The 27,883-nt window shown below is 53.5% G+C and overlaps 2 protein-coding genes across 16 annotated transcripts in view; one reads left to right on the top strand and one right to left on the bottom strand.

Annotated features, from left to right (window-relative positions):
- Positions 1–8,041, top strand: part of AGAP3 (ArfGAP with GTPase domain, ankyrin repeat and PH domain 3) — a 54,133-nt gene extending 46,092 nt beyond the window's left edge. For 5 of the 9 annotated variants that reach the window (XM_072964166.1, XM_072964167.1, XM_072964163.1 and 2 more), the window contains 7 exons: positions 2,197–2,316; positions 3,822–3,959; positions 5,660–5,814; positions 5,897–5,987; positions 6,145–6,367; positions 6,979–7,234; positions 7,368–8,041. In XM_072964166.1, coding sequence (XP_072820267.1) covers positions 2,197–2,316; positions 3,822–3,959; positions 5,660–5,814; positions 5,897–5,987; positions 6,145–6,367; positions 6,979–7,234; positions 7,368–7,574 — 1,190 coding nt within the window. In that variant the 3' untranslated portion in view covers positions 7,575–8,041. The remainder of the gene's footprint in view (positions 1–2,196; positions 2,317–3,821; positions 3,960–5,659; positions 5,815–5,896; positions 5,988–6,144; positions 6,368–6,978; positions 7,235–7,367) is intronic. The other 4 variants (XM_072964168.1, XM_072964165.1, XM_072964164.1 and 1 more) reach the window with 2 other exon arrangements.
- GBX1 (gastrulation brain homeobox 1) lies at positions 696–27,883 on the bottom strand. Of its 7 annotated transcripts, none has more exons than XR_012074143.1 (3): positions 4,490–5,666; positions 1,973–2,079; positions 696–1,693 (listed from the first exon to the last, which is right to left on the bottom strand). XR_012074143.1 is itself a non-coding variant. In XM_072964172.1 (2 exons), exons 1-2 carry the CDS (start codon positions 27,735–27,737, stop codon positions 1,296–1,298), a joined length of 933 nt encoding a protein of 310 aa, XP_072820273.1. In that variant the 5' UTR covers positions 27,738–27,839; the 3' UTR covers positions 696–1,295. The 7 variants fall into 7 exon arrangements, 2 of the variants coding, with proteins under 2 accessions (XP_072820273.1, XP_006211365.2); XR_012074142.1 differs by having other exon boundaries at positions 696–2,079; positions 4,490–4,718; positions 4,937–5,666; XR_012074145.1 differs by having other exon boundaries at positions 696–2,079; positions 4,490–5,083; positions 5,426–5,666.

Here is a 27,883-nt window from a genome sequence, read left to right as displayed (position 1 = left end):
AGCTGCATTCTGTCTTCTAAGCCACTGCGAGCGCAGAGAGAAGCCCTTGAGCGCAGAGAGAAGCCCTTGAATCGTGCAGAGAGAGCTCTAGTGGACAGGGAGGGGAGGAAGCAGAGGACGGTAAAGACCAGACGACAGGACCACCGCCACAGTGGGGGCGGGGCGGCGGTGGGGTGCACTCTGGTGGGGGCCCCCGAGGTCCTCTGCACTCTGCCCGGAGCTGCAGGCAGGCAGATAGCGGTGGCGGCCTCTGGACTGGCTGGGGGTTTCTGGTTTCTGTTGGTCTCTGCAGCAGAGAAGCAGGAAGGGGAAGTGCATTGAAGGAGAGCCCTTCCTTGAAGGCAGGTAGCAAGAGGAAAGCTGTTTCCTCAAAGGGAGGGAGACAGTAAGACACTGTCCTGTCACATTCTTGGTCCCTGAAGGCCTTCACCTGGGGAGGCAGAAGCAGTGTGTGGAGGAGGGAGGGGCGGCACCCTCACCCGCATAATTACTGGCACCCGCAAACACTCGCCCACATCCCCGGAACACATGGCCGGGCGCCACCCGAGCCCGCGTCCCCTCCACCGCATGCTGACACCGACCTCCTGCACACTCACACACGGCTCCGCTCACCGGGCGATGTTAACATCTCATTATCTTTGTTACTGTAATTACATTATCCGCTGCTTTATGCAGAATTATCCTCCGAGGACTAATTGATGGCTCCATGTTTAATTCATTAATCATTAGCATCAAATTCGACAATTACAGTGCACACTGATTGTGGGATTGCAGGCGTAATGAGGGGAGAATTAACAAAGAAAAGGGAAAGCACTTGCCCTCCCTCGGGGTTTTGGGTTGGGGGACTTGGGGAGGAAGTTGGGCCTGTGATGTCTTTGGGTGAGGCTGGGGATGAGGGGGGAGTAAGATCTGGAACCCAGGAGATGGAAGCTGGCAAGGGGTGGCAAGAAGCAGTGTCTGAGAAGTTAGGAACCGAGGCTGCTCCCTGGAAGGTTTCCTGGGAGGGCACCTGAGAAAGGCCAAGTTTGCAGGGTCCTGTTAGGCAGAGTGGGAAGGGCAGGATTCTGGAGAGGGAGCATCAGCGTGTTGCCTGGAAGGGGCTGGACCAGGGTGGACTGGCTGGCAGTCTTGGTGCCACACGTGTGTTAAGAAGCACTTGCTGTGTGTCTGGTCCTGCCTTGGGTGTCATGACAGATACACGAGAAACACAAACTTTGCCCCCACCTTTCGGTGCTGCACTGTCCCCAGAGCGTTTGGATGTGTGTCCTGTTCCTTTACCACCTAGTGGCTTCAGCTCAGAGCCTCCTGTTCCTGGGCTTCCAGGAACTTGACCCCTGTGCTTGCAGGGCAGGTCCCTCTGGCTTTGTCCAGCTCCAGGCCCCACCTCTGCCCCGTTCCTGACCCTCAGCACCTGGCCAGCTCCTCCACTCGCAGTTCAGACCCGCCCGGTGTGCCCCCAGGTCCTCAGACCTCTCTGGGCCATGGCCTTCTGGCCTCAGGCCCCAGCCTGTCTTGGGTTGACCGAGGTGAAAGGGCAGCGTAGTCTCCCAAGTCCGGCTCCGAGGCCCTGAGGCTGTTCCCACAGTCTCCCCACGGGTGGCTTGGTGCCTGGGATGGGGGCGCACTGCTGGACCCGCTGCCCCGGCCTTGGCGCTCCCGGGGCCTTTGGTTCCCCTGGCTCTGCTGTTCCTCCCTGATGGGAAACGAAAGATTAATTTTCCCCAGCCCAACAGGATAATTACTAATACTAATTAGACATAATTACTTGAATCTGATACACATTTCTCGTCAGAATGGCAGCAAAGCTGAGGCAAAGCAAACGGCATTTGGGGACTGGCATGTGGGGTGCAAGGCCTGACCAGGAGGGGTGGGGCTGGGGAGAGCAGAGGAGGAGCAGGGCAGGGATGGGGGAGTCAGCCCCACTCCCCCTACTTCCAGCTCCGGCTCCCTGGGAGGGGACTTGGGCAGGTACCTTTGTGTTCCTGGAGAGAGGAGGGGTGTGAAGCCTGGAACTGGGCATGGAGGGCCCTGGAGGGCTCGTGTGAGGCCTCTGGTTCTCCAGCGAGCCTGGCTCAGTACCTGGTGAACCCCTCGTTTTTGGTCAGTATCCAGCTGGAATTTCTCAAACTGCCCACAGTCACAGCCGCGCTTCCAGGAAAGCCTCCCCGCCCAGTCTGACCCTTCCCCCCCACCCAGGTGCCCCCCACTCGGCCAGCAGCCCGGCCTGGGCCGGCCAGCGCCCAGAGGGGCTGCACCAGCGCTCCTGCTCCGTGTCCAGCACCGACCAGTGGAGCGAGGCCGCTGCCCTGTCCCCAGGTACGCAGGACCCAGTTAAGCCGCAAAGAGTGGGGAGAGGGGCCCGGCGGAGCCCTCCAGGTGGACTGGCAGAGTCTGCTTGCTGTCCCTTCTCCAGCTACCCCTCTGCTCTCCCCAGGCCCTTGCCAGCGGCTGGCGCTTGAGACCCTCCCTCTGCAGCTTCTTTGCCCGCCCACTGCTGTCCCCAGGCAGCGCTGGTGGCGCTCCCGCCTCCCCATCAGCCCCCCGCGCAGCCAGCTCATCAGCCTCACCACGGGGGTGACAGGGAAGCGGCTGAGTAGGGAGGTCGGAGGCTGGGGGCCTTAAACGAGTTCCGAAAGCAGCGACTTGCCCGCTTGGAGAGGGGGTCCCTGTAGACTGATCAGGGCTGGGGGTTGTCCAGAGAAGGGCCTCCTCACCCCAACGCTGCCTCCCGGGAAAGGCTGAGGCCCCACCCGCCCTTCCCTCTCCCTCCCAGCCTCCTGCTCTCCTTCCTCTCTCGTCTTCTTCCCTATGTGGCTTTTTGTACCTTGCTCACATCGACTTCTTCCCCCTTATCTCTTCCCTCTTCTGCAAGCACCTCCACTCACACACACCCATCCTCTCCACACTCTCACCCATGTCCCAGCCCTTGGGCCACAGATCCCACCTGCAGCTCTGCGCTCCTGAGTGTGGGTGTAAGAGGTTGGAGACTCCCGGGAACCAGGCACACCTGCTGCTCCCCTGGCCCTCCTGCTACCTGCTGGGCAGCCGGGCAGTAACTCTTCTCCCTGATTTGCCTCCCAGAGACCCTTCCCAGGCCCCCATCCCGGTAGAGAAGCACAAATCCTGGCCTGAGCACGGCCAGCGGGAAGGAGCTGGGTGCCCGTGGCACAGGGCATCTGCCCACCCCGGTCCCAGCCCCAGCCCCCCTGGGGGCAGTGCTGGTGGAGGGCCTGAGAAGGGGAGCTGGGGCCCTGCCCGGGGTCACCAACCCTGCGGCCTGTGCTGGGGTGTTGAGTCTGGAGAGAGTAAGGCAGGGAGGGAGGGAGCGTGTCTGCCTCTAATGAAGTTTGACATTTAGTGCTGAGCGCCGGGCGGGGTGTGGGAGACGGAGCTTGATTAGCGCGCTCTAATTGACAGTAATTAGGCAGCTCCCTGATTGTTTCTAATTCTGCTATTAATTGTGAGGAGCGGGGAGTGTGATTGAGGATAAATTTGGTGCGGAGCTGCTGGGGCTCCAGCTCCCTGTGAGTTCCCTGGGCCGCCTTCCACCCCTCCAGGCTGCAGAAGCCACCGTTTCCTCCGTGCCTTTATGCTGCTCTGCCTGAGCTTCCTCCACTGTCCTCCCCACCTTCTCTTCCTCCAGGGCTGGGGAAGCCTTGGGATTGGGACTTGCTGGTCAGACCCCTCCCAGGCGGGGCGAGGGTAGGAGTCTCCCCCGGGGCGGCCCAGCGGCAGTTCCGGGTGGAGCTCCCACAGCACAGGCAGGACGTGTGCTCGGCCCCCTCCCCTCTTCCCACACGTCTCCCCCTCTCCCTCACCAGCCAGTGGCCCAGCTGAGGTGCTCAGTTCCAGCCCCAAGCTAGAGCCTCCCCCATCTCCCCACTCCAACCGGAAGAAGCACCGGAGGAAAAAGAGCACCGGGACCCCCCGACCAGACGGCCCCAGCAGTGCTGCTGAAGGTTAGGGGGACCCAGAGGGAGACCGGGGCACAGGAGGTGGGCAGTGGGGCTTGGGGATAGTGCCCGAGAGTAACACCCTTTTTTCTGTATTAGGTTAAGCGCTTTCTAATAACAATTTCCAATAAAAGCAGCTCTACAAGTTTTGGTCATTTAGACCTGGTAGCTTAGTAAAGCTCTTTTTTCTGCCTACCTTCAACCCTTCCTGTTAAAATCTGAGCTGCTTTTCTTATAGAAGGTTAAAGGCAGCAGGCTGCTGCCCCAGTCACTCTTCCAAGACTGTGGGCGGGGCCTACGTTTTCTGTGTCTCTCGCATCACCGTGGAGTGGAGTGCGTGCTGGGCGCAAAACAGACGCTTAACTGGTGTGTGCGTTTGGGGAGTCTTTCAGTCGTCTTTAGACTGAGGAGCTCCAGCTCCTCGGACGTTGTTCTGTAGGACCCTTCTCATAATCCTGCTTCTCTGATTCTCCCCAAAGTATGTTCAAAATCTGCCTCTTCTCGGTGGTTGGGGTCGCTTTGCTCCTAAGTTTTACCTGTGTCGACGCGTAGTTTCTGGTTGCTGCTCTGATCGTCAGGGTTAGGGGTGTGGGTGGGAGATCATCTCGATGGGAGAGAGCCACCTTTTGCGGCCGACCTCTGAGCACGCAGCGGCGCTTAGCGTTCACGGCATGGGGGCCGCCTGTACCAGGCACCTGAGCCCCACAGCCGGTCACGCTTCTGTAGTTGAGAGACTGACAGCCAGGTGAGGTGGAAGGGTGGGGCCTGTGGAAAGAAAGGAACTTTCTACGAAGACAGTGTCTAAGGGTGCCTTAGAGCAGGAGCCCAGCAGGAGGACTTCCTGGGGCTGTCAGTGTCGCGAGGTGCGAGGCCGGCCTGGCAGAACTCGGCTCAGGCCTTCGCCTCCGGCTCACCCTGGGGCGTCCCCACAGGCCCCTGTCTCTTCGCCCCGTGACACACCCACGCTGTTAGGAGTTGCTCACCTAAGGGGCGGTGACCGTGGGGAATGGGATTCGTGTGGCTGTCTTCTGGGGGCCTGGGGCAGCAGAGCTTGGAACCGCTTTCCCACATCGCTTGGGGTCACAGTGGGGCCCCCAGTGCTGTCACTGCAGATGTCCTCAGGTCCCTGTCTGCTCACACATCTGAGGTAGTTTGCGGAGAAAACCTCCCTGCCCCTCCCCATCCACTGGCCCGCCCCGCCTGCCTGTGCCAGGGGAGTGGGGGAGGGGCTGGCTCCCAGGAGCCCCACGCTGACGCCGTCAGGAATATTGGGTTTAATGAGCTGCAAAATGAGGCGGCTGCAGCTGACATGTACGGATGGTGCCCACACCCGCCTCCCCCTCCCAGCACTGCCTCCTAGTGCCCCGTCACATCCTTCTCCAGGTCCTCTGCCCTGCTTTTCTCCCTCTGATTTCCAGACCCGTCCTGGCAGTGCCGGGGATGCCAAAATCTTGCATCCCCACGTTTCTTACCCAGGCTCCACAGGTGGCTATGATGGAGGCTGGAGGGCTCCATGCTGCTCTCCAAGTCCCCCTTCCCCTGCCCCTTTGCAACCTGTCAGGAGAGCGTGGTCCACAAGGCCGGAGCCAGGGGAGATGAGTGCCAGGAAGGCAGGGGAATGGACGGACTTGTGGCAGTGGCACGTCCCTGGATGTGTGGGCTGACAGGTGCCACCTGACAGTGGTATGTGTCCCTGTCCCCCACAGAGGCAGAGGAGTCGTTCGAGTTTGTGGTGGTGTCCCTCACTGGGCAGACGTGGCACTTCGAGGCATCGACGGCGGAGGAGCGGGAGCTGTGGGTGCAGAGCGTGCAGGCCCAGATCCTCGCCAGCCTGCAGGGCTGCCGCAGCGCCAAGGACAAGGTTGGCACGGAGGCTGGGTGGGGCAGGACCCCACGTTGGCCTCGTGACTGACCAGCCACCCCCGTCTCTCCGCCCGAGGCAGACTCGACTCGGGAACCAGAATGCAGCTCTGGCCGTGCAGGCCGTCCGCACTGTTCGGGGCAACAGCTTCTGTATTGACTGCGACGCCCCCAGTGAGTGCCGGGCCGGTGGAGCCAGGGTTTGGGGGTGGCTTAGAGAACACTGCGTGAGGCTTCTAGGAGGCTGGGAAAGAACAGAGGGCGGGAGGACTTTCCTGGTGGTCTCACTCTGGCTGCCCAGGGCTTTACCTGGCCTCCTCTCCTCACCTAGACCCAGACTGGGCCAGCCTGAACCTGGGCGCCCTGATGTGCATCGAGTGCTCGGGGACCCACCGGCATCTGGGGGCTCACCTGTCGCGGGTGCGCTCCCTCGACCTCGATGACTGGCCGCCTGAGCTGCTGGCCGTCATGACCGCGATGGGCAACGCCTTGGCCAACAGTGTCTGGGAGGGGGCCCTGGACGGCTATGCGAAGCCAGGGCCCGACGCCTGCAGGTGAGGGGACTGAGGATGGGGCCCAGTGGCCATGACAGTGAGAGAAGGGTTAAAACTTGCCGTTGCTCTGCGTGGCAGTTGGCCCCTTGGGTTCCCCTCCCCCTCCCTGTCACTCAGGCGCCTCACAACAACGGGCCCTTTCTGAGCCGTTATCAGCGGGTCAGGGGGCCAGCAGGAGGCGCATGCGCAGGGCCCTATCGCTCTGCGGTGCGAAGGCCCGGCCTGAGCTCTGAGATGGGGAGAATGGGCGGTAGATAGGGTGGTGCGTGGGCCCCCAGGACAGGCCCCCGCTGCCTTTGTTCCTGTAGGGCCAGATAAGCTGCCACAGGAGAGCCCTGCCTGGAACCTTCCTGCCCACTCCCCCCCGCCCCCCACATCCCCACTGCCCCTGCGGGCTTCCCTCCGAGTTCTTCAGAAGCCTCTTCCACCCTCCTTCCTCGCCCCTGCCCCATGAGTGCCCTGGTTTCTCAGGCTAGTCTGGGCTCCAGCACTTTCTGTTCTCCCTGCCCTCCTCGGGCGCTGCTGTCGCTTCCTGACCACCCTCCCGGCCCTGCGCCTTGCCTTGGGCCTTCCTCGGTCTGGCTCACGCCCTGATGGACCTGTGGTTGCAGGGAGGAGAAGGAGCGCTGGATCCGGGCCAAGTACGAGCAGAAGCTCTTCCTGGCCCCGCTGCCGAGCTCGGACGTGCCGCTGGGGCAGCAGCTGCTCCGGGCCGTGGTGGAGGACGACCTGCGGCTGCTGGTGATGCTTTTGGCCCATGGGTCCAAGGAGGAGGTGAATGAGACCTACGGGGACGGGGACGGGCGGACGGCCCTGCATCTCTCCAGTGCCATGGCCAACGTCGTCTTCACACAGCTGCTCATCTGGGTGAGTCACAGGCTCCCTCCTTGCCTTCCCTGCCCCAGCCTGGCAGGCTCCTCTGACTCCCCTTTTTCTCCCTGAGAACCCACACCTTTCCTGCCACGTCACGCCAACTATGAAAATGTGCTCTCTCCCGCAGTACGGGGTGGACGTGAGGAGCCGGGACGCCCGGGGCCTGACCCCACTGGCCTACGCTCGCCGGGCTGGCAGCCAGGAGTGTGCGGACATCCTGATCCAGCACGGCTGCCCCGGGGAGGGCTGCAGCTTAGCCCCTGCCCCCGGCAGAGAGCCCGCCAACGGCACCAGCGCCTCCGCCGAGCTGCACCGAAGCCCTAGCCTCCTGTAAGGCCCAGGAAGAGGGCACGGGGGCCAGAAGGACTGCAGGGCCGGGGGCCCCACCTTCCCACGGGCACTGGGGGGAAACAGACACAGAGACTGAGAAGCAGGGATGTGGAGGACAGGAAGAGTCAGAAGAGCTCCACAGGAGGGACTGAGAGGTCAGAGGCAACGCCTGGGATTTGCGCTGCAGCAGAGGGATTGGAGGTGCTTGGCCCCCTGTCCTCCGGTGCCGCAGAAGAGGGACAGGACCCTTTGGAGGTACTGTGAGGAGAGGGGAGCAGGACCTCGCCCTCCTCCAGAGTCCTACCTTCTAGTGCCAGCCCCTGCAGGCCTTCGCCTAAAGCGGAGCCTGGGGTGGGGCAGAGGTCGGGGGGTGACCTGCGAGTCCCATGTAAATGTGTACATTGGAATATTTATGTTTGTGTACATACTTGGTGTGTGTGTGATGAGCCAATAAACCAGACTGCGTGCGGCCTCGTTCTCCCCATTTGCCTCCCTGCCCTTCCAGGAGCACCCCGTCGTCCCCCTCCCTGTCGCTGCCTTCTCACCTTCTGCGGTGCTTAGGGTTTTCTGCCCCCTATGCTCACCTGAGGCCCCAGTAGTGTCCCCTCGCCCCCTACGTGCATTTCTTTCAGGCCTTTCTTGCTGGGCTGCAGTTGACTTTGTCAGCAGCGCCGGCAGTGAACCCCGACCCCAGGAGAGAGAGAGCTCCGTGTTTCCTCCTGGAAGCTCCTGCTGCTCCCCCGCCCCTGTCACCAGAGCATCTCCGCTGGTCTCCTTATTCTCCATATTCAGCTGCTAACCTCATGCCACACCCTGTACTGCCCAGAGTTCACCCAGAGAGAGAGGGCAGACGCACCAAGCCCCTCCCTAGTGTCTGGGAACAAGCCATACGGCCAGACGTACAGGGAGTGACACCATCCAGCCATCTGAGTGGCTAGATGTTTACCAGGGAGGGCAGTGCTTCCCTTGGCACTCGGGCCTAGGCTTGGCTTTTGAGAAACAGGAAGGAGGTAGGTCACTGATGGCAGAACAGCCCCCTCGACTCCCACAACCTCTTTCCAAACTGGAGGCAGAATCCAGAGTGTCTGCTTTTCCCCTGACTCTCCCTTAGTTATCTAGAAGGAAGACCTGGGAAAAACCCCTCTGTACCTGTTCTTGAAGGGTGAGGACTTGCTAAGTTAGGGCCCCCGCTCTCTGAGCCAGCCACTCCCCGTCCTGGAGCTGCTCTGCTGGTGGCCCCTGGGTGCAGGGTGCGGGTCTGGTGCTTTGCACGGGCACTGGCCTGTCGGGGAGGTAAATTAACCACGTTCCGCTACTGAGAGAGGAAACCAGATTTTATTTTCTTGATCCACAGCCCCTTTTGCAAGGCTGATAATAGCCTAACTAAAGATAAGGGCAGAACAGAGATGAGCTGGGGTGTGTATAAAGATGAGTTCCTAGGCTCAAAAGACGCTAGCAAGCCTCACCTCCATGTTCCCTAAGGAAAAGCAGCAGCTTGAGTGGCTGAATACTGCCTGCTACAGTTTAGGAGGCTTCAGAGGTAAATTCAGGGAAAAAACGGCCGATCAGGGCCTTGGGTTTGCTAGTTCTCCTCCCTGTCCCCCTTCCCTCCCTGGGGGCAGAGCCAGAGGGCCTCTGCTCCAGTCCTAGACTTGTAGACACAAGTTCCTGATAACAAAATGACAACAGCTCCTGTGATCCTTGACCTTTGCTTGGCTTCTTCCCTACAAAGACTCTCACCATGAAGTTGGCCTGTGTGGGGGACAGTGCAGTCTAAACCAGGAATGGGGTTGGGCTGGGCTATGTTTTTGTTTTTGTTTTAAGCCTGATTCTCAGGCCTTGCAGAAATTTAGCCAAAAGATAGAGAAGGCCCTGGACCTGTGTGTCCCAGCTGGGGAACTGACAGTCGCTAGCGACCGGTCATGGCTCCAGGTTTTATCCTGTTTGGTGGCCAAAACCACCTAGGAGGAAAGAGCTGCCAAGTGTCCTGGTCTGCCCTTCCAGGAGTCGGGACCAGCAGCAATCTGCCCTCTAGCTTAGGCGAGGAGCTCTGCCAGGACTGGCCTGGGCTGTGCCCCCCTCCCTTCTCTGACCTTGCCTCACTCAGCCTATTGTTTTCCTCGATGGCTATGTTCTGTTCCAGCTCTCCTCTTAAATCAACGTGGGCCATGTTTCTTCCCCAGAAGCCCCGTTAACCAGGATACCACCTTCAGCTGGTTTCTGTAAGAATTCTCTGCCTCCTGATGCCAGCGTAGGTATGTCTGTGCGGCCCGGCCCTACAGGTGGTGCAGGAGGGGAGTCCGGCCCTGAAGCGGGTGGGGGCGGCCAACAGCTTTAGTTGGTCTCATTTCCAGCTCGGTCTGCTCTGTTTCTTGCAAGTGCCCCTAAAGCCGCGTGTCCCCCATGTTGACCCTCCACTACAAATGCTGTTCCTTAATCTGCTCACAGAACTCCAGCCCCAAAGCCTCTAATTCCTATTTCCGTAGCTTATCTCCCACAGCACACACCCTTCCAGAACCATCACAGATTCATTCCTGCCTCATCCACTTTGCAGTGGGCCCTTTCAACCAATCTCATTCTATAACAGAAGAGGATGTGCGATCCTAGGCTTTGTAAACGGTGCAGTGGGGTGAGGTGGGGTGGGAGGGCATTACAATTAATACTGTAAGAACAGAGACCTGGAAATGGGTCTTTGACCCTCATGTCTGCAATATCAGAGTGTCAGGGATGGACTAAGCTGCTGCGTCCTCTGCACAGAAAAGGACTTACTCACAGGCTCACAGGTGAGGCGGCTGAGCCCCCAGCCTGCCCTGGTCCCCGACAGGACTGATAACCTGGACCCCCCCTGCTAACCTAGGGTCAAGTACTTCATTTCCCCTCATGATACAAAAGAGAGTGAATCCTCTATCCTGAAGTCTGCCAACTCTTCCAAAGAGCAGAAAGCAGAGGTGCAGAAGCTTGCCTGTTTAATGGTGAAGAGAAAAGAAGTGCCGGTTAGGAGCACGAGGTCTGGAGGCGTGAACGGCGGGCAGTGCCCGGAGCGGGGAAGGACAGAGTGGAGGTAGATTACACAGAGGAGGTGGCGAGTGCTGAAAGGTTTCTAAGGAGGCTAGTGACAGTTCCACCTTGTTTGTTTGCGTGTCCTTGGACTAAAGACAGGCAAGATGGAGCCCACCCTAGGGCAGCAAGATGGAACTAAACTCTGGCTGAGGATCCAGGAAACACAGCTTTCCCAGTCCCTCTCAGGGGTGCAGACAGACAGGGATGGAGAGCTCCATATATACAAACTTTACACAAAATAAATAAGGAGCTGCGGTCAGCTTGGCTCGGTATCACCCAGATTCCTCCTGCCCCTGGCAGAAGTGACTCCAGGGCATTAGCCAGGAACCTCTCAGGTCCTGGGCATTTAAGAACCCGGTCCCTGCCCAGGAGCCCACCTCGGTCCCAGCAGCTCCTGAGAACCTAAGCCCAGTTAACTCTGAATCCTCCAGTCCGGGGTGGGGGGGTTGTCTCTGGAATGGGCTTAAGGCCAAGTGCCCTCAGCTAAGGTTGCCCAGAGAGCACCCCCAGAGCCACAGTCACTGCCAACAGAGCCCCAGCCGAGGGCAGAACCACAGTGGTAGCTCCACTGGTCCCCAGACCCTACCCCAGTCTCGGAGCAGACTCAGGAAGTCCTTGGCCTTCAAGGTCCTTGGGGGCCGCTCAGGGCCGGGCCCCCTGCTCCATCTGTTGGTGCTGGCTCCGCACAGCAAACCTGTTGACGTGCACAGGGATGGGCACGACAATCTTGGGGTTTCTGACAGGCTCCCCGGAGCGGCTGCTCACGTTGCCAGCCTTGATGCGCTTCCACTTGGCCCGGCGATTCTGAAACCAGATCTTGACCTGCACCTCGCTGAGCTTGAGGGCGTGAGCGATCTGGGAGCGCTCGGTCAAGCTCAGGTACTTCTTGCAGTGAAACTCCTTTTCCAATTCCAAAAGCTGCTCGCTGGTGAAGGCGGTGCGGCGCCGCCGGCTTTTGCCCCCAGGAGCTGTGACTCCTGATGCTGCCGCCGGTGCCCCCTCTTCAGCTCCAGTCCCCAGGCTTCCCTTCAGCTTTGGTTTAGGTCCCAGGAGGGCCCCGGGCCCCCCCGCAGAACTGTCCAGGAAGCCGTCGTCCTCGCTGTCACCGCCCGAGCCCTCTTCCTCCTGCTCGCTGCCTGCCGGGTCTCCCGCTGGTGCCTCCAGCTTCTCCTCGTCTGAGCTGTACACCTTCCCCTCTGCTGTGGGGAGTGAGAACCGACAGACGGGGAAGGCAAAGGCGAGGAGAAGGCAGACAGGTTGGAGGCGGCGCATGGCCAGGCGTGGACAGCACACAGCAGGGACAGCAGGGAGATACGGACGGGATGTGGAGGGGATGAGATGGGGAGGGAGGGGACACATCCGGGGTGGGGGGTGGGGAAGAGGTTCGGGAAGACAAAGAAATGGGAAGAAAGGTATTAACCAGCACAGACTTCACTACGGCAAAGTGGGGGAGGCAATAGGCATCTATCAAAAGAGCACTGCCCCCAGGACCGTGACCCCTCGAGTCTCCCCCCAAGCTCGTCTTGCTACCCACTAGCATCCCAGCTTTTCTCCAAACTCAGACCGAGGGCTTTCCACTCATTCACCACCCCTCCAAAGCCAGACCATGCCAGCTGCAGGTCCCAGAATGAAGCAGAGTGGAACCTGGCTTAGGCCCCTTTCAGCTGCTATAGGCTGGGGTGCACTGTGCAGGAGCAGTGACTTGCAGGACAGAAGGGGAGGCTGCGGCTGTGGCTGCGGCCTCTGTTTTTCTCCCAGGACTCCTCACTTGCCCAGTGGGAGGAGACAGGGCTAACCCCTATTCTGTCTCCCTTCTCTCTTCCCTGGAATCTTAAGAGTCTCATTTCCAGATGGAAACTTCAGGGTCATCTGATCTCCCACCTCACCCTCTCCTGCAATCTGGGTCCAAGAAATCTTATCCTCAATCTGGGTCCAAGAGTCAAAGGTTTCCACACCCTACCTTTCCAATTCCCCATAACCAGACCAGAACAGGGAGCGCCCCCAGCCATATGCCACCTTACCAGTGGCCAGAGTTTTCTTCCAATTACTTAGCATCCAATTACTTAGCATCCCAGGACCCTGTCCACCCTTCTACTCAGTTTTAAAAAGACATCATCTCTTTTCCACTTGCCCTCTGAGAAGCACAAACAGCTGCTTTCTGCTCAAGTTCAGAATCCTGAAGAACATACATTGTTGGTGGGAATGTAATTTGGTGCAGCCACTATGGAAAACAGTATAGAAGTTCCTTAAAAAACTAAAAATAGACTTACCCTATGATCCAGCAATGCTACTCCTGGGTTTATATCTGGTGAAAACTCTAATTTGAAAAGACACAAGCACCCCAATGTTCATAGCAGCGCTATATACAATAGCCAAGACATGGAAACAACCTAAATGTCCATGGACAGATGACTGGATAAAAAGATGTGGTATATTTATATATAATATAAAATAGATATATACTATATATAAAATAGATAACAAGTTTATAGTATACAGCACAGGGAACTATATTCAATATCTTGTAATAACCTATATGAAAAAGAATCTGAAAATGAATACATGTATGTATATGTGTGACTGAACTATTATGCTGTACACTGGAAATTGACACAACACTGTAAACTGACTACAGGTTTTAAAAAAAGACGTGCAGCAAAGGTAAAGACAGAGAGGAAAATGGGAAAGGAGAAACTGTGACTCAGTGGTTTACTATTTGTAATCACAGGCATAGAGACATTTTAATCCAAATATAATTCTAAAATTCAATTCAACCATTGGTTCTAATCTTCTTATCTATTGACATTTTGGTCAGAACTGCAACGAATAATGCAGTATAAATATTTCTGTGTTTGAGTTCTACAAACTCCCTTGTTTTCTGCCCAAAGGACCAATAAGCAGTAGAACAAAAGTCAAAAGAAAACCAACCGATGAAAGAGCAAGAGAAAATGAATAATCCGCAAACTGAACAGTCAGCAACTTACCAAGAGAGTTCACTGTGTAAAGCTGGGGGGACTTCGTAAATGTGGGGGTGCATCTATATCAACACATATCCCACGTACACAAGCGCATTCCGAGGCTGAGAATACAACCCAAAGTGAAGGGGTGTGTGTGTCTAGACCACATTCCAACGCTCAGAGCTTAGCTGGCTCTCCTCCCTAACCCCTGTCTATCTGCCTGCGCGACAGCAAGAACTTCCCTGGGCCTCCAGGACCAGCCCAGTAGCTTTCAAGTCCCTTCCCTGTCCCCAGAGTTGTCCTTTCCCCTCACTGATGCAGTCTACACTTGCTCAGTTTCCTCAAGAACATTTCCTTAGAGGCCAGAATTCAGCCCGTGTCCAGATCACCCACCTCCATCTCAATCAGTGTTTGCACACCTCATGGGTATTTTTAAGCCCGGGCCCCTTCCTTTTCTTCTGGGAGTGCTTCATTCTTTATCTCACCTTCTCAAACCCACGTGGCACAGCCTAGTTCAGCCTCACCTGGACCTCCACCTCTGATGCTGTTCCTGCTCACTGCTCTCCACCAGCAGCTGGTCCCCGTTCCCTCCCACGGCTCACCCAAGCCGCACCAGCACCCAGCTCCGCGACCTGTCCGTGGAGAAACAGCCTGTCCACGGACGACGTGCTCCTCACGACGCCCGCCTCACTTACCCCGGGCTTTCTCCCCAGTCTCATCCCCAGCCGAAGCCTGTTTAATTTCAGCAAGATTCATGTCCTTAGTTTCCCCTTTCATCTCCTTCAGGGCCCTTCCCCACACTGTTTTCCACTTCCCTGGAACTCAAGCTTAACATTTCCCAGACTGAACTCCCCATCTTCCTCCCAAGACAGCCCCTCCCCATCTGAACCCATGTCTTTCCCATCTCAGTTAACGGTAACTCCATCCTCCCTGTGTTCAAACCAAACCTTCACTCTCTCTCACCACCCATGCCCAGCCACCAGCCAATCTTGGCAGTGACGCTGCCTTGAAAATACACCCAGACCCTGACTTCTCACCACCTTCTCTGTGTCCAGTGAGCCTCAGTCACCCTCATCTCTTACCTGGCTCGTTGACATTTCCTCCAAACTGGTTTCCCTGCTTCTGCCCTTCACACTCTGGTCCCCTGCCCCTCCCCTAGATCATTCTTCTTTCTGTTTAGAATACTAAATTCTTCACCTAGGTTTTTGCACTGGCTCATTCTCTATTTCCTTCAGGTCTTTACTTTATCAGCGAGACCTTCCCTGATCATCCTTTTTAAAATTAAAACTCCCAGTACTCCCTGTCTCCCTTCTCTGCTTTATTTGTTGCTATATTACACGTCACCAACTTTATTCTTTTATTGTGTTGACTGTCCCTTCCTATTAGAATATAAGCATCACGAAGGTACAGATTTTTAATATGTCTTTACAGCTGTATCTTCAGCATCTGGAAAATTACCTGCACAGAGTAGGCGCTCAATACATATTTGTTGACTAAATGAAACTGTTCCCAAGCGCTTTCTCACTCTCCATCTCTGTCCTTCCCTTCTCAGGCCTCTCCTAGAGTACCCCCTCCACCCTGCTCCCCACATCCCAGCTACGGGTACAAGACACCCCCTCCATGAATATTGTTCCACCCACTTTTCAGCATGTCCTCTGAGCTCACGTTTGCTGGAGAGGAGCCCGTCTGCAGTGGGAGTGTACAGGCTCTTACGCAAAAAGAAATCAAGAGCAATCCCCCCATTGATATTAAATCCTCTAACTTTTAATGTCTAATGTTTAAAAGATGGTTTTCAGGAAATAATAACAGAAAGAATAACAATAGCATGTAAAAACTCAGCCCAAGATTACAATATTTTAAACAGCTGCTTTAAGGCAGAGACTGGATTTCATGGCTTGAAAGATGAAATCATTTAGCACAGCTCCAAGCACTCAGGGGGTGACCAATAAATCTAAATTGATGATGATTGAGATGAGGTTCCCAGGTTCCTTGATCTGGCAGGGCCCTCCTGAGATCATGTCATCCATCCCTCTGTCTTCAGACAGATCCCATAAAATCAAGCCCACGGCAGCGGGCCACCCTCAGGGCCGCTTTTAAAGCCATCCAAGGAGCCGCGGTTCACAGCCTCTCTTGGCTACTTGATCCCAGTGGGGTCCTGAGTGGCAGGGGCAAGGGTTTCTTTCTGAACCTTTATAACCATGACATTGAGGGGTCTGATACGCAACTCGTGTAAGGAGATGGGGGCGGGGAAGAAAAGAAAGCAACCGAGGCGGGAAACACAGCTCGGCTCTCAGAGGAGAGGGCCTGGGACAGCGAGAGAGCCGGAGGAGGGAGAGAGAAGGAAAGGCAAAGAGGGCAGGAAGAGGGCTGGGGCAGGAGAGAAGGGCAGACACAGGGGCAGGAGAATTAAATGACAAATCAAAGAAACGGAAAGGGCTGAAAATAGAAAAAAATAGAAAAAAAACAGAAAACAGAAAAATAGGGGAAAACATCAGGGGAATAAAAGAGTAAAAAGCTTAAAACAAACAAAAAAACCCCTACCTTTTTTGCCCTAAACACTGATGCATTTGGAGCAAAGCAAAACATTTTGGCCCTGCTGTTTGCTCTTTGCTCCACCAGCAGACGGAGCAGTTCAGAATGCAGCACCCAAAGTGATGGAGACACACCTGGGAGGTTTGGATGAGCGGTACCGTGGTGCAGTCCCTGACAGAGTGGCGAGCCTGAAACAGCTTTACTACCTCCTCATGAATTAGCTGGGAAAATGCAAACTATTTTCTTTATCCAATTCATAATGAATATTAATAGTAAATATACAAAAATTACACATGGAAAAATGGGGTTTGGACTAAAATTGACAGAAGCACACCTTGTTGATAAAAATTCTACTTGGTTTAGAATAATTGGATCTGGTAGATATTATGTCCATAAAAGTCAATGTCTAACTGCAGATTCTATAACTGACTGATACGGACAAAAAAATTGATCAACAAAACATCACTGAAAATTTTACGTGGGAAATAATAATCTGGATGAGAATAATTTTTAGCAAAAGGAAAAAATTTTAATTGGAAATAGTTTGTGCAAGGTAGGTAGGCCAAACAGAAAGGTCTGTCCTTTGCGTGTGACAATGACACCACTGGAAATAGAAGAGTACAGTGTTTTCAGCTTGTTCCCTGTGGGTACGTCTAGAGTCTGTGGAAACCTGGGCTATCTACCCAGGGGAAACCACTGTGGGGCAGACCGGTTAGTAGGAAACATTCGGGGTTCACGTGAACTCTGCTGGCAGATGCCATTATCCTGAGAAGCAGCCATCACAGGGTTCGAACCATGATGACTGGGGAGTCCAGGCCAGGGGCATTATTCCCACCCGAGAGCAGCACTCAGGCTGCAGAGGTGCCCCTGCGTGGGGCCTACCTTATAAGAGGAAGAGAAGCCCTAACTTGTTATTGAGTCAGGTCAGACTGTGGAAGAAATCAGAGGCCAAGGAATCCACGGCAGGTGTTCTCCAGTAGAAAGAATAAACCACACCAGACTCACACAATCGAGAGAGGGGGTCTGCGGCGGCAGTCACCAAGGACGACGGGCCCGGGTCGTGGAGTGGAAAACACCCGGGGAGTGGAGGACCACTGCAGACCCCCAGTGAGGAGGACTCACAGAGCCTCCGTGCTGTCACTCATCCACCCTGCTCTGTTCTAGTTTGTATAAGATCAACAGGCTTTAGTCTTCACTCAGGAGAAGCCCCTCCCCATCACGCTCAGTTCTCAGTTCTCTTCCCTCCATTTAAAAAATGACTGGGGTCAGGAGGGGATAGCTCAGTGGTAGAGAGCGTGCTTAGCGTGCACAAGGTCCTGGGTTCAATCCCCAGTCCCTCCATTTAAAAAAAAATGACCCTCACACTCCCCAAACCACTCCCAGGACAATTGCTCAGCTTCCCAAATGCAGACCCAATTTGGGTGGGGTCAAAAGGCAGGGAAACACCCAGGCTGGCCGGCACCCTCATTTCTATCCTCATTTTATCATCATGCCGGTACAGAATTATTTCTCTGTTCTTTTTGGAGACAGTACTTTCTTTCACCTTTTAGAGCAACTAGCTCACTTTCAACTTGTTTTTCATCCCCGTTAACTTCATGCCCCCATGATGCTACTGCTCCTTCTATAACTTTCGGTCCAATAAGGAAAATCCATTTTCAGTCTCTCTCTCTCCACTTTGCCCCGGCTCTCCAGCATTCTCTACTCCAAATCAACATGAGAATTTGCTCTGCCTCACTGCCACCTTCGTAAGTTCACAGCAATTTCGCCACCACCCCGAGCTCAGAGCTCCCTCCATGGCACTCCTGTATGACCTTTAACTTTCCCAAACACTTTCACACTTACTATTTCATCTTCAAGCAACTCACTGGAGTAGAGTTGACCTATTATTAGTAGTAATGGGAGGTTAAATGATTAAATCACCCCCATGTCACACAGCTAGGACAGAGCCATGTCTGGAATCCTGGGCTCCTAAACCTCCAGCCAATGTGCTTTCCGTCCTTTGCAGTAAAATATCTTCTCCTCCCCACCACATGAAGTCGAAGTCCTTCCCAGATGCCTCATCAGATAAAAGACCTTCCCATCAAATCCAGCTTTAGTGGAGCCCTCATTCCTTTCACTTACCCCCCCAGACCTCTAGCCTAGTCATTAACATCTTCCCTTAACACTCTTAGAGAGGATTCTTACAGCTGCCACTGGGGAGGCCTCACTCCCCAGATCAGGCTGTTTCTCCCATCATTCCCCAAGAAGACTTGCCCACCAGATCTCTCTATCTTTTCTGTCATTATCTGTTTGTATGATGTCATCTTACCAGTCAGCGTATCTTTTACTCAGAAATGTATTTTCTCACTTAAAAAATAATATTGCCCAATTATGGGAACGGATTTAATATCAATTTTCTCTAGCTTCTAACATACAGTAGGCTCTCTCATCCTCAGGGACGGCTTTCTCTTGTACAGGAATTGAAGGAGAGACGTTTTTCTCCCATCTTCGTCTCTCTCCACCTGCCGCACGACGGAACTCTCCTCAGCGCTTCACTCCCAGCCTGCACCACTGCAAGGGCTGCTTGTCCGGCCAGGGAGGAGGCTTTCCCCGCTAATACTGAAAGGGAGCGAAAGGCACCTTCTCTGCTTCCTTCCTGGTTGAGGCAGACACCGGATTGAGGTTTGTTTCTGTCTGCCCAGCATCCCTGCCCTCTTCTGACCTCTCTCAGCACCCCTTCCCTGGGGCACTGTGCCGCATCACCTGCCCAGGCCGGAGGGGCTGTCAATTCCATTCCCCCAGCTTCACGACTGCACAGGAAGGTGACCTGGACCTGACCAACCGCACATCCCATCCCCCTGGGACTTGACTCAGCTAGTTAACTGGTCACCCTAGGGTGAGATATATATACACACACACACACACACACACACACACACACACACACTCTGCCGGGGTACCAGCCTGGGATTATAAAACTGAGACTTGCTGTGCTCCTGCCCTCCCCTCGCCTCTGGGGAGGAGACAAAGAGGCAAAGGCAGACAGAGGAGTCAGATTCAGAACAAGAAGAAAAGACCAGACCACACTGTTTGCATTTCTGGATCTGCTCCTGTGCTTCACAGTCACGTGAATCAATAAATGTCCATTTTAGCTTAAATTAGAGCTGAGCTACTGTCACTGGCAACCCAGAGCGTTCTGACTACCTACGATGCTATAACTGGAAGTGACAATAATCGCATGACTCCAGGGAAAGCAAGCCTCTCCGCCGTGCTCCCGCAACTCTCCCACCCAAGACAATTTTGCCAGAAAGGTGGGAAGAAACCCAGGTAGGTCATCCCTCAAATTATTCATAATAACACCACTGAAAATTCCACAAGTTTGAAATTCATTTGGACTTTAAAAAGACCTCTTTAATCCATCTGAGTGTGAATTACTTAATCCTAACAACTGAACTGAGATCAGACACACTAGGGGATAGGAATTCTGATGAAGGAAAAAAGGAGAGGCTTTTTGTTTGTTTGTTTGTTTTCTTCTTCGGGTGGGGGGGGCTTGTTTATTTTAATGGGGAGAAAGGAAGGCCAGGCCCCGTGGGGCACAGCAGAGTCCACTGAGCAGAGTCTCACCAACATGTGAGACAGGAAAACCGAAAGGAGGGAGAAAGAGCCAGAACCAAAACATGAAATCTACCCTTATTAGATTCCCACCGTGTTCTTGCCTGGCAGCCCCGCTGTAGACAGATCCCGGAGCACAGCACTGCTTCCAGCACCACTCCCGGAGACGTGTGTCTTTTTCAGTATAGAGAGTGTCACCTCTCATAATTCCTAGTAAAGAGGTCTTTCCCAGCTTGATGCCCAGGAGAGCTCCCCATCCTCTCCAGTCCATGGCGGCACTGGTAACTTCTTACACCTATTCCTTTAGGATGCTGGACAGTTATCTCCTCATTCAATCCTTAACTCTGGGAGGTAAGTCCTGTTGCCCTTAGTTTACTGGTGAAAGAACGGAGACACAGAGGTCAGCATTTTGCTGCAGATCACAGAAAAGGGTGGGGCCGAGGTCTGTGTCCAGACGTCGTCCCTCTGGGCTACACCACACCTCTCTGTTACCACCAAGTGGAAAAGAGACTGAGCTCCACGGTCACTCAATCATAAACAGCGCAGCACGTGGAGAATTAATTCAGAAGACCAGGAACGGATTCACAGCACAGCTTCTGTCCTCCTCATCCCCTGGAGGGCACTGCTTCCTCGCCAGGCCACATCGGTCTCAACTGACCCCTAGTCTTTCCGGCCTAAAGAAGATCTGCTCCTCCCCCCAATCAGACGTCTCCCTCATTCAGCATGACACCCTACATGGCCACTGCTCGGCAGCACCGCCCCATCCCAGAGACACAGCCTTTTCTATTCTAAAGCCCAGCCCTGATTTCACCTCCAGATGTGCGTCTCCAGGCCCGCCTGCCTCCTCCGCTCAGCTAGCCGGGCAACTCAGCGCTGAGCACTGCAGAATCTCTCCCCAGTCCCTCCACTCAGGATGCCTTTTTTTTTTTTTAAGGAAATAATTCATTAACAAAGGTATCTTTACAGACAAAAAACAGAATTGTACAGCTGGAGCTGGAAGTGACCTTAGAGATACCCTAATTCCAACCCTTAGTTGTACTGATGAGGAGGCTGAGACCCAGAGGTGTGGTCTGGCCCAGACCTGTGCGCCTTTGCACCGCGGGCATCACCCTTTCCAGCACAAAGCACCTCTTACCTTCCCCCTCGGGACACGCTCACCTTCCTTCCTCCTGCTACACCTCTGCCTCATGTCTCTTCCCGCTGCTCCCGAGACAGAGTCCTGTTGTGGCCAATGCTTCTGTTTTCATACCACTTCCTCCGTAATTCACAGTCAAGAAACCATCTCCCGTTACCCTCAGTTCAGAAGCATTTTCCTGTTTCTCCCACCCTCATTTTTCACAGACTGCTCTTTCCTTGTAACCCTAGTCTGTTAGTCCCGGCAGCCCCCACCCTCTGCTTCTAACACAGACTGTTCGTTTCATCGCTGGAAGATGGTTCCTTTACTTGCTGCGATGGGACGGGAGGGAAGACACCCTCCACGACTGCGGTGGTGTCTCTTCCTACTGCTACTTAACTCAACTCGTGAGGGTCACTCGCCATCACATCAAGTTCATCTTGTTGCCCCGTCGCTCTCCCAATTAGTGTCTCTAAACTAGGACTTTCTCCCAGCATGATCATATCACCAATGAAGAGCCCCACCCGCTTCTCTGTTACTCCCAATCCAGACCTCTTTTGTCCTTACCATTGCCACTGCAGCCACAGGCACCACCACCTTCACAGATGGCTCTGTTCTTTCTGCTGGTTCAGATGCGGGGTTTCCTCTCTCCCACCCCAGCCCGGGGGCATTTCCGGCTCCCTCTGGGTAAAAGTTCTCTCCCACCAAACTCTCCTCATCATTTCTATGTAAGCTTCTCTCTGTGTGTACATCTACTCCACTGCTTCTCTCATTGCTATTTCCTAATTCCCAATCCATTTTAGTTCCTTCTTTCCCTGTTATTTCTGAGGCAAAATCCTTGCCTATAGCTTCCCATTGTAACATTACTCTCAGTGAAGCGTACTTTGTTGATAATATTATATTCCTCCTTCTTTCCAGTTAAAATATTTCCCCCTCATTATTCCAACTGCTGCCTGTCTCCCGTTACTGCCAGCATAGAACACCCATCACTCTGAGTATAGGAACCAACCATCTACAGTCCACCTCTCCGTATTTACATATGCCACTGCAGAGCGCCTCCTGTCTCCCAAGTCTCCCAAGTGTCACCTTCCCTGTGCTACAAGGCATCTCCACACCCTACTCCCATCTTCTCAATAAAATTTTCCTCCTGTCATTTCTGAGATCTTCCTCTCTCTTTCAACCAGGGTTCTTAACCCTTTTTGTGCCATGAGCTCTGTGGCAGCCTGATAAAGCCTATGAAGTCCTGCTTAGAATAACGCTCTTACGTGTGTAACATAAAACATACAGGATTACATTTCAAGCCAGTGGTGTACAATAGTTATCAAATACTTTAAGTGAATTGAGATATAATTATTTATGCTTCTTTACTGATTCATCAATCAACAAGGTCTCACCAAAGATTGTAAATGTCTATGAAAATATCTGTGAATTCTATTGGTGACAAAAATCCCAGACACTGCCAAAACTGCTATGGTTTCTGGACAACCTTTGTAATTAAAGGAAATGCCTAATTTTAGTTAGAAGTTAGTAGAAATAAAGATGTAATTTTCTTCCATCCATAATTAACAGATCCACTCATAAGAGGCCTGTGGAGTCCATGTTAACAGCTCGACATTAAACACTGAGGCTAGAAAAATAACCTTTTGTTCTATGAAATTGAAAGGAACAATAAAAATGATCTGAACTAAAACTTTTATGTTACAGGTGGGGAAACTGAAGCCTAAGGAGGTTGTAAGACTTTGAATCTCCTGTAGTGTCCAACAATACTAAGCCCATAACAGACACACAATAAATGTTCCCTGAATTGAAGAGGCTTGCCGAAACCGTCCAGCTAGTGAGCGACAAAGTTGAGACCTGAAACCGACATGTGTCACGACTTTTAAACAAGTGATCCTTCGATCACAGCAAGTTAGTGCAACGTTGGCCTTTCTGTAAATGTCTAGGGAGCAAACACACTCCCTGTATGCTTTTCCTCAAAATTTCCAGGAAGATATACTCTCCATCACCCCCAAGAAAAATCTCCCTCCTGTTTCCAGCAACCAAAGTCTCTGATCTGTGCTACATTATCATTTCCTGTTTTTCTCTCGTGAGTAAGTGTATCCTGACAGTCACAGTGGACACCTACCTGGAAATTAACGGATGGCCATCTAAGATGCTCTCTCGCCACAGCCAGGTGCTTGGCTTACAGCAATCACCACCCAAACATTAAGCTCTTAGGACATTTCCCTTGTCTCCTTGCATGATTTCCGTTCTTATTGCCAATCTCTAATCAGAAATTAGCAAATCTTTTTCTGTTTAGTTTTTTAAAAAAACGTCCACTGCCACCTCCCAGGTTTGCCCCATCCCATACTCTTTTCTATACCACCTCAACTACAAATGTCCTTTTCTTCACCATGCTCAAAACTGGCATCATCCTTCGTATCAGTCTCTCATGGCATTCTTATCGCCGGTCCAACAGTTACAGATAGAGTATCTGCCACCCCTCACCTCTTAACTGTGTTTTCAGGCAATCCAACCCTTTTCTCCCAGAACGAATCATTGCTCAAGACACCTCCACTTTAAAGTTTTCTTCTGCATTTCCCCAGACGGACAGCTCTTTTCACCACTCGCCCAGCGCACAGCATCCTCTTCACTCGTCCTCTCTGTGATGTGTACTTGCACCTCATCTTCAAGTCGGCTTCAAAAACCCCAGTCAGAGCTCACACACACCTTCACACACAACAAGATCATCCCTGCCCACCTCATTCAAGGCAGAATTCTCTTTTCTCCTACCTTTGAGGGCTTACTGCTCTCCTCCTTCTGTATTCCTAGTACACTGAGGACTTCACTATCCGCCCGTTTCAAAGCTCCCTGTCCCCCATATGTTCACATGACTGGTCTTACAACTCTCGAGATTTGTTATGTTGAATATGGTGAGGCTACTGACCACCTGAAACATGGATAGTCTGAATTGACATGTTGTGAAAATAAACACTGGATTTCAAAGACTTAGCATGAAAAGAAGATATAAAACATCTCTTTTTTTGTGTATGATTAATGCTGAAATAATATTTTGGACATGTTGGGATAAAATATATTATTAAAATTAATTTCACCCATTTCTTTTTACTTTTTGAATGTGGCTAATAAAATTATTTAAATTTAAATTACATAAATGGCTTGCTATACAGCATGACTCTGGGCAGCTCTGTTGATTTGTACTTTTAAACCTTTCCTACTGATTAAAAATTCTTTTCGGTCATTCCTACTAAGACACGTCCCCCAAATATCCCATTGCCCCCACACTCCAAACCTACAATTACTTTCAACGTACCATTCTCAGTCCTTTTCTACTCCACTACTTCTGTACACACTATTTCTTTTGGCCTGCTAATACAGCTTCTACCCCTGCCATCAAATCATAACAAAGTTCTGTTTTCTTCATCAGTTTTAGTGGGGTGGTCTCTGTCTCAACCCTCAGCAAAATTTTTAGAAATAGTCTTTTAAACTCCCAACAAAAAGAACTTCACTCATCATTCTCCAAATTGGCCTGTCTTCACTATAGTTTCATTAAAAGGGCTAGTAATTGCAGAACACTAGACAAATGCGAATTAGTCATTTCAGACCAATGTCACCCATTCGCACTAGGACCACAGTTCCTCCTCGGTCATTTTAAAAATAGATTTCCTTCTTCAAACTCTTCGGCCGTGTGATTCGAGCAGAGCACTGTGGTACTTTACACTAAATACTCCAATGCAAGTCCCAGAATGGAGCATTTGCTTTCCCCTCATCTTCAGCACGGGCCATGTGTCATTGCTCCCCAAGCTGATTTTATGTCTAACCTTTCTGGAATTGCCTTTTTGTTTTTTCTCAACTATTTTAGGGAAAACTCAAGACTGGGAAGGTGAACGTGAGTGGCGAGGCGGGGAGGAGTTGGGAGAGTCCACACTGAGACGGGTAGGAAGCCGCAGTCACGGATAAGCCCTCCCACGCATCATCCTCTTAGAATGTGCCTTCTGAAACCTCTCCTTACTGCTCTGCCCCCAGACCCCACTATAAACCCTTCATGTGTATCTCTTCCCAATAAGAGTGATTACCTTCACTGCAGCACCTCTCAGATTCTTCCTCTGTAAGGCCTCCTTCTCATCATCTTTAGCAAAGAAACGCTTTGTCTTTACTCCAAGAACAGCGTCTCTCTTTTTTGCTCCCAATATTTTCCTCAGGTGATGAAGATCTTTCTTTCCTCATTCTACGTAAATTCCAGTTTCCCATCACTCCCAGGATTGAAAAACCCTTTTAGAAAATTACTCCTAGTGTTGAAACTTTTCCTTGTTTCCTACTAGTGTATTTATTTAGCTCCTTCTCAATCATCTCAAGACAGAACTCTTTCACATGCACGCACTTCTGGTCTGGAAATATTGTTTCCTTTTCAGGTAGCCAGTGCTGGAAACCCCTTGTACATCTCTCTTCCAATACATGGCCCCTCTCCTTTCTCGTGTCCTCTCTTGGAGAATCGGGGTGTACAGCTCATTTGTTTGTCCTCTCCTCTGTTCTGTTCCTCAGTATTTCTCTTCTGTCCTTTTCCTCTGCTCTTTCTCTCTCTCAATGTCCAATTTTCCAGCCAGATAGTCTATCTGCTTCAGAAAAGAGTCCCCATTGTACAAATGGGTCAAAATAAAAACCGAGGGGAACCTGGGAGAGTAGGACAAGTTGCTTGCTCTCCCTTGGTCTGGGGATACTCCTCCCCAGACCCCCTCCACTGGGGGTAACTTCCTGTCTCCTCCCTCTCAGCTCATCTCCTCCTCAGGTGTCTGGTTCTTCCTCCAGCTCTGACTGCCTCCAAAGCCATCCCTCTGACGACCTGCCTGGCTCTCTTTCCTGCCTTAGGACTATCCTATTCCTGAATCCCACCGATCCTTTCCTCTTCCCATCACCCTGCCGGCTGCTCCTCATTTACTCCACTCCCAGCCCTTTCATCTTGTGGACATTCCCTCCCACCTTCCAGCTGCTGCTCTATCATTTCCTTCTGACCTTCCTTAGGGGACGCTGCTCAGACTTCAGTCACTGGATCCTGGTCCAACCAGGTGACATAAACAACAGCTGAATAACCAAAGCCAAAATGCCCAGGGCTAAAGGGGTAAAGAAGATGAAGACAGACTCTATAGCAGCCCTCAGGGTCTGGAAGAGTTATGAGCCCTTTGGACAGTTCCAAGGAAGGGCCCAGAAACCTATCATCAAGAATTGCCCTCTCCTGGTAAAGGACAAAAGTGCTCTTGGAACTCCTTGTCTCCACTAGAGTTAGCTCCCAGGCCTCCTGAGGTCATTTCCACCTGCTAAACTGAATGTGATGAATGGTTAAGCAGAGGCAGACATCCTGATGCTAAAGAACTTGAAGTTTCAGGAACACCACACTTGCATGCAGCCCCTGATTTCTTAAACAGGGCCCACCCACCAACTTGTTAAAGCCTTGGATCTCAGCATACCTGAGTCTGCTTCTGGACAGCAAAAGCTTTCCTAGCTTCTAGGTGTTAAGGATCAGTAGGAAGGCAGGAAGGCTCCAAGCAGATTGAGTCCAAACAGGGTTCAGTTGAATACACCTCGCCTCTCCTGAGAGGGAATCCTCCTATGGTGGATCCAGTGTTTCTGAATTACCTCTTAGCTGAATCTCACTGGTTCCAGAATCTTTGCTGGATTCTGGACTCCAGGCCTCTGGGCCACATCCAACTCATTCCAGCCTTTAGCCTCTCTCTCTGCCTCCCAGTCAACCCTGTAGGCTCCCTGCTAGATAACGTCCCTTTAGGACCCCAACTTCGTTCTTCAAGGCTTGGCTCTAAATCTGCCAATTCAGAAGTGACCTCTGTAACTAAGATGAAGATAGGTCATACAAATGGCCAGCATCACTGCAATACCGTCCCTTTGCCCCTGTGTTTCCAGAGCCCATATGGGGTCAATACAACCGCCTCCTTGGAAGCCCTTAGTAAGTTGACAGCTGCCCGATATATCCTCACCCAGGGGTCTTGCTGGTGTCCCCAAGAATCCCATATTCCCAGCTTCTCTATTCCCGACAGAGGAGAAAAATGAAGGGATTCTGAAAAGGAGACGGGGAGCCAAGGCTCAAGGGCTAGCACGCGGGAGGAAAGGCACTGATCTGGAAGGGAGTGCTGGGAAGTCTTCGGCGAGGCTTCAGACACTCTGGAGACAGACCAGGGCGTCTGGTTCTTGGATCTAGAGAAGTGCTGTGTTTGGAACGGAACTGGAGGTGGTTCCGCAGAACCAGCCATCTGGGGGTCTGGGACTCCAGGGCTCCGGGCAGGTGCCGAGATTCTGAGCAGGCTGCTGTCTGGGGTCTCCAGGTGAACGAGCCTCCCGCCCGGCGCCCTGATCGGCCCCAGCACTTACCCGGCAGACTTGGGAAAGTCTCTGAGAAGTGCGCAGGCGGGGGCGGTGGCGGCTCTGCCACTTTCTCCCGGGCGGGCAGCAGCTCTTCGGCTTCCAGCCCGCCCTCCGGGCGTCGGCCGCCCGGCTCGGGGTTGTTCCGGGCGGCAGTGGCAGCGGCGGCGGCAGCGGCAGCGAGCTCCGGGGGCCCGTAGAAGGCGTCGGGCGGCTCCGCGAAGCTGGGCAGCGCGGTGGTCAGCGCCACCATCGAGGGCACGGCCTGGCCCAGCCCCGCGCAGAAAGTGTTGGTGAGGCGGCCGGCGAAGGAGGCTAGCGGGGCGAGGGGCGGGAGGCCGGCGGGCAGGGGTGCGGGGGCCAGCGCCTGCGGCAGCACGAGCGGCCGGTAGGGCATGAACATGGGGTAGCCAGTATAGAGCAAGTGGCCAGAGCGCGGCGGCGGCGGCCCGATCAGAGAGTCGATGGAGAAGGCAGTGCCCGGGCCGCCGCCGCTGCCCGCGCCGCTGCCCCCGGGGGCGCCCCCGCCTCCGGCTCTCTGCATGGTGCCTGGAGCTGCGGCCGCCCCAGGGCGCTCCCCTCCGGGCGCCGCCGTGCGCCCCGCGGCTCGGGCGCCCCGCGCGGACACGCGGGGCTCGCTCCCTGGCTCCCGGGCCGAGGTGGCGGCGGGGCGCGGGCTCGGCGCAGTGT

Source organism: Vicugna pacos, chromosome 7 (genome assembly GCF_048564905.1).
Source record: "Vicugna pacos chromosome 7, VicPac4, whole genome shotgun sequence".
Taxonomy (NCBI): domain Eukaryota; kingdom Metazoa; phylum Chordata; class Mammalia; order Artiodactyla; family Camelidae; genus Vicugna; species Vicugna pacos.
The sequence above is the reverse complement of the archived record's forward strand: the minus strand, read 5'-3'. Positions and strand labels throughout refer to the sequence as shown.

What these genes read in the sequence shown, in the direction of transcription:
- GBX1 (XM_006211303.3), bottom strand. Translation starts at nt 27,737, where the DNA reads ATGCAGAGAGCCGGAGGCGGGGGCGCCCCCGGGGGCAGCGGCGCGGGC. An exon ending in GACTTTCCCAAGTCTGCCGG is followed by an intron (nt 11,830 to 27,202) that starts GTAAGTGCTGGG and finishes CACTCCCCACAG; the next exon opens with CAGAGGGGAAGGTGTACAGC.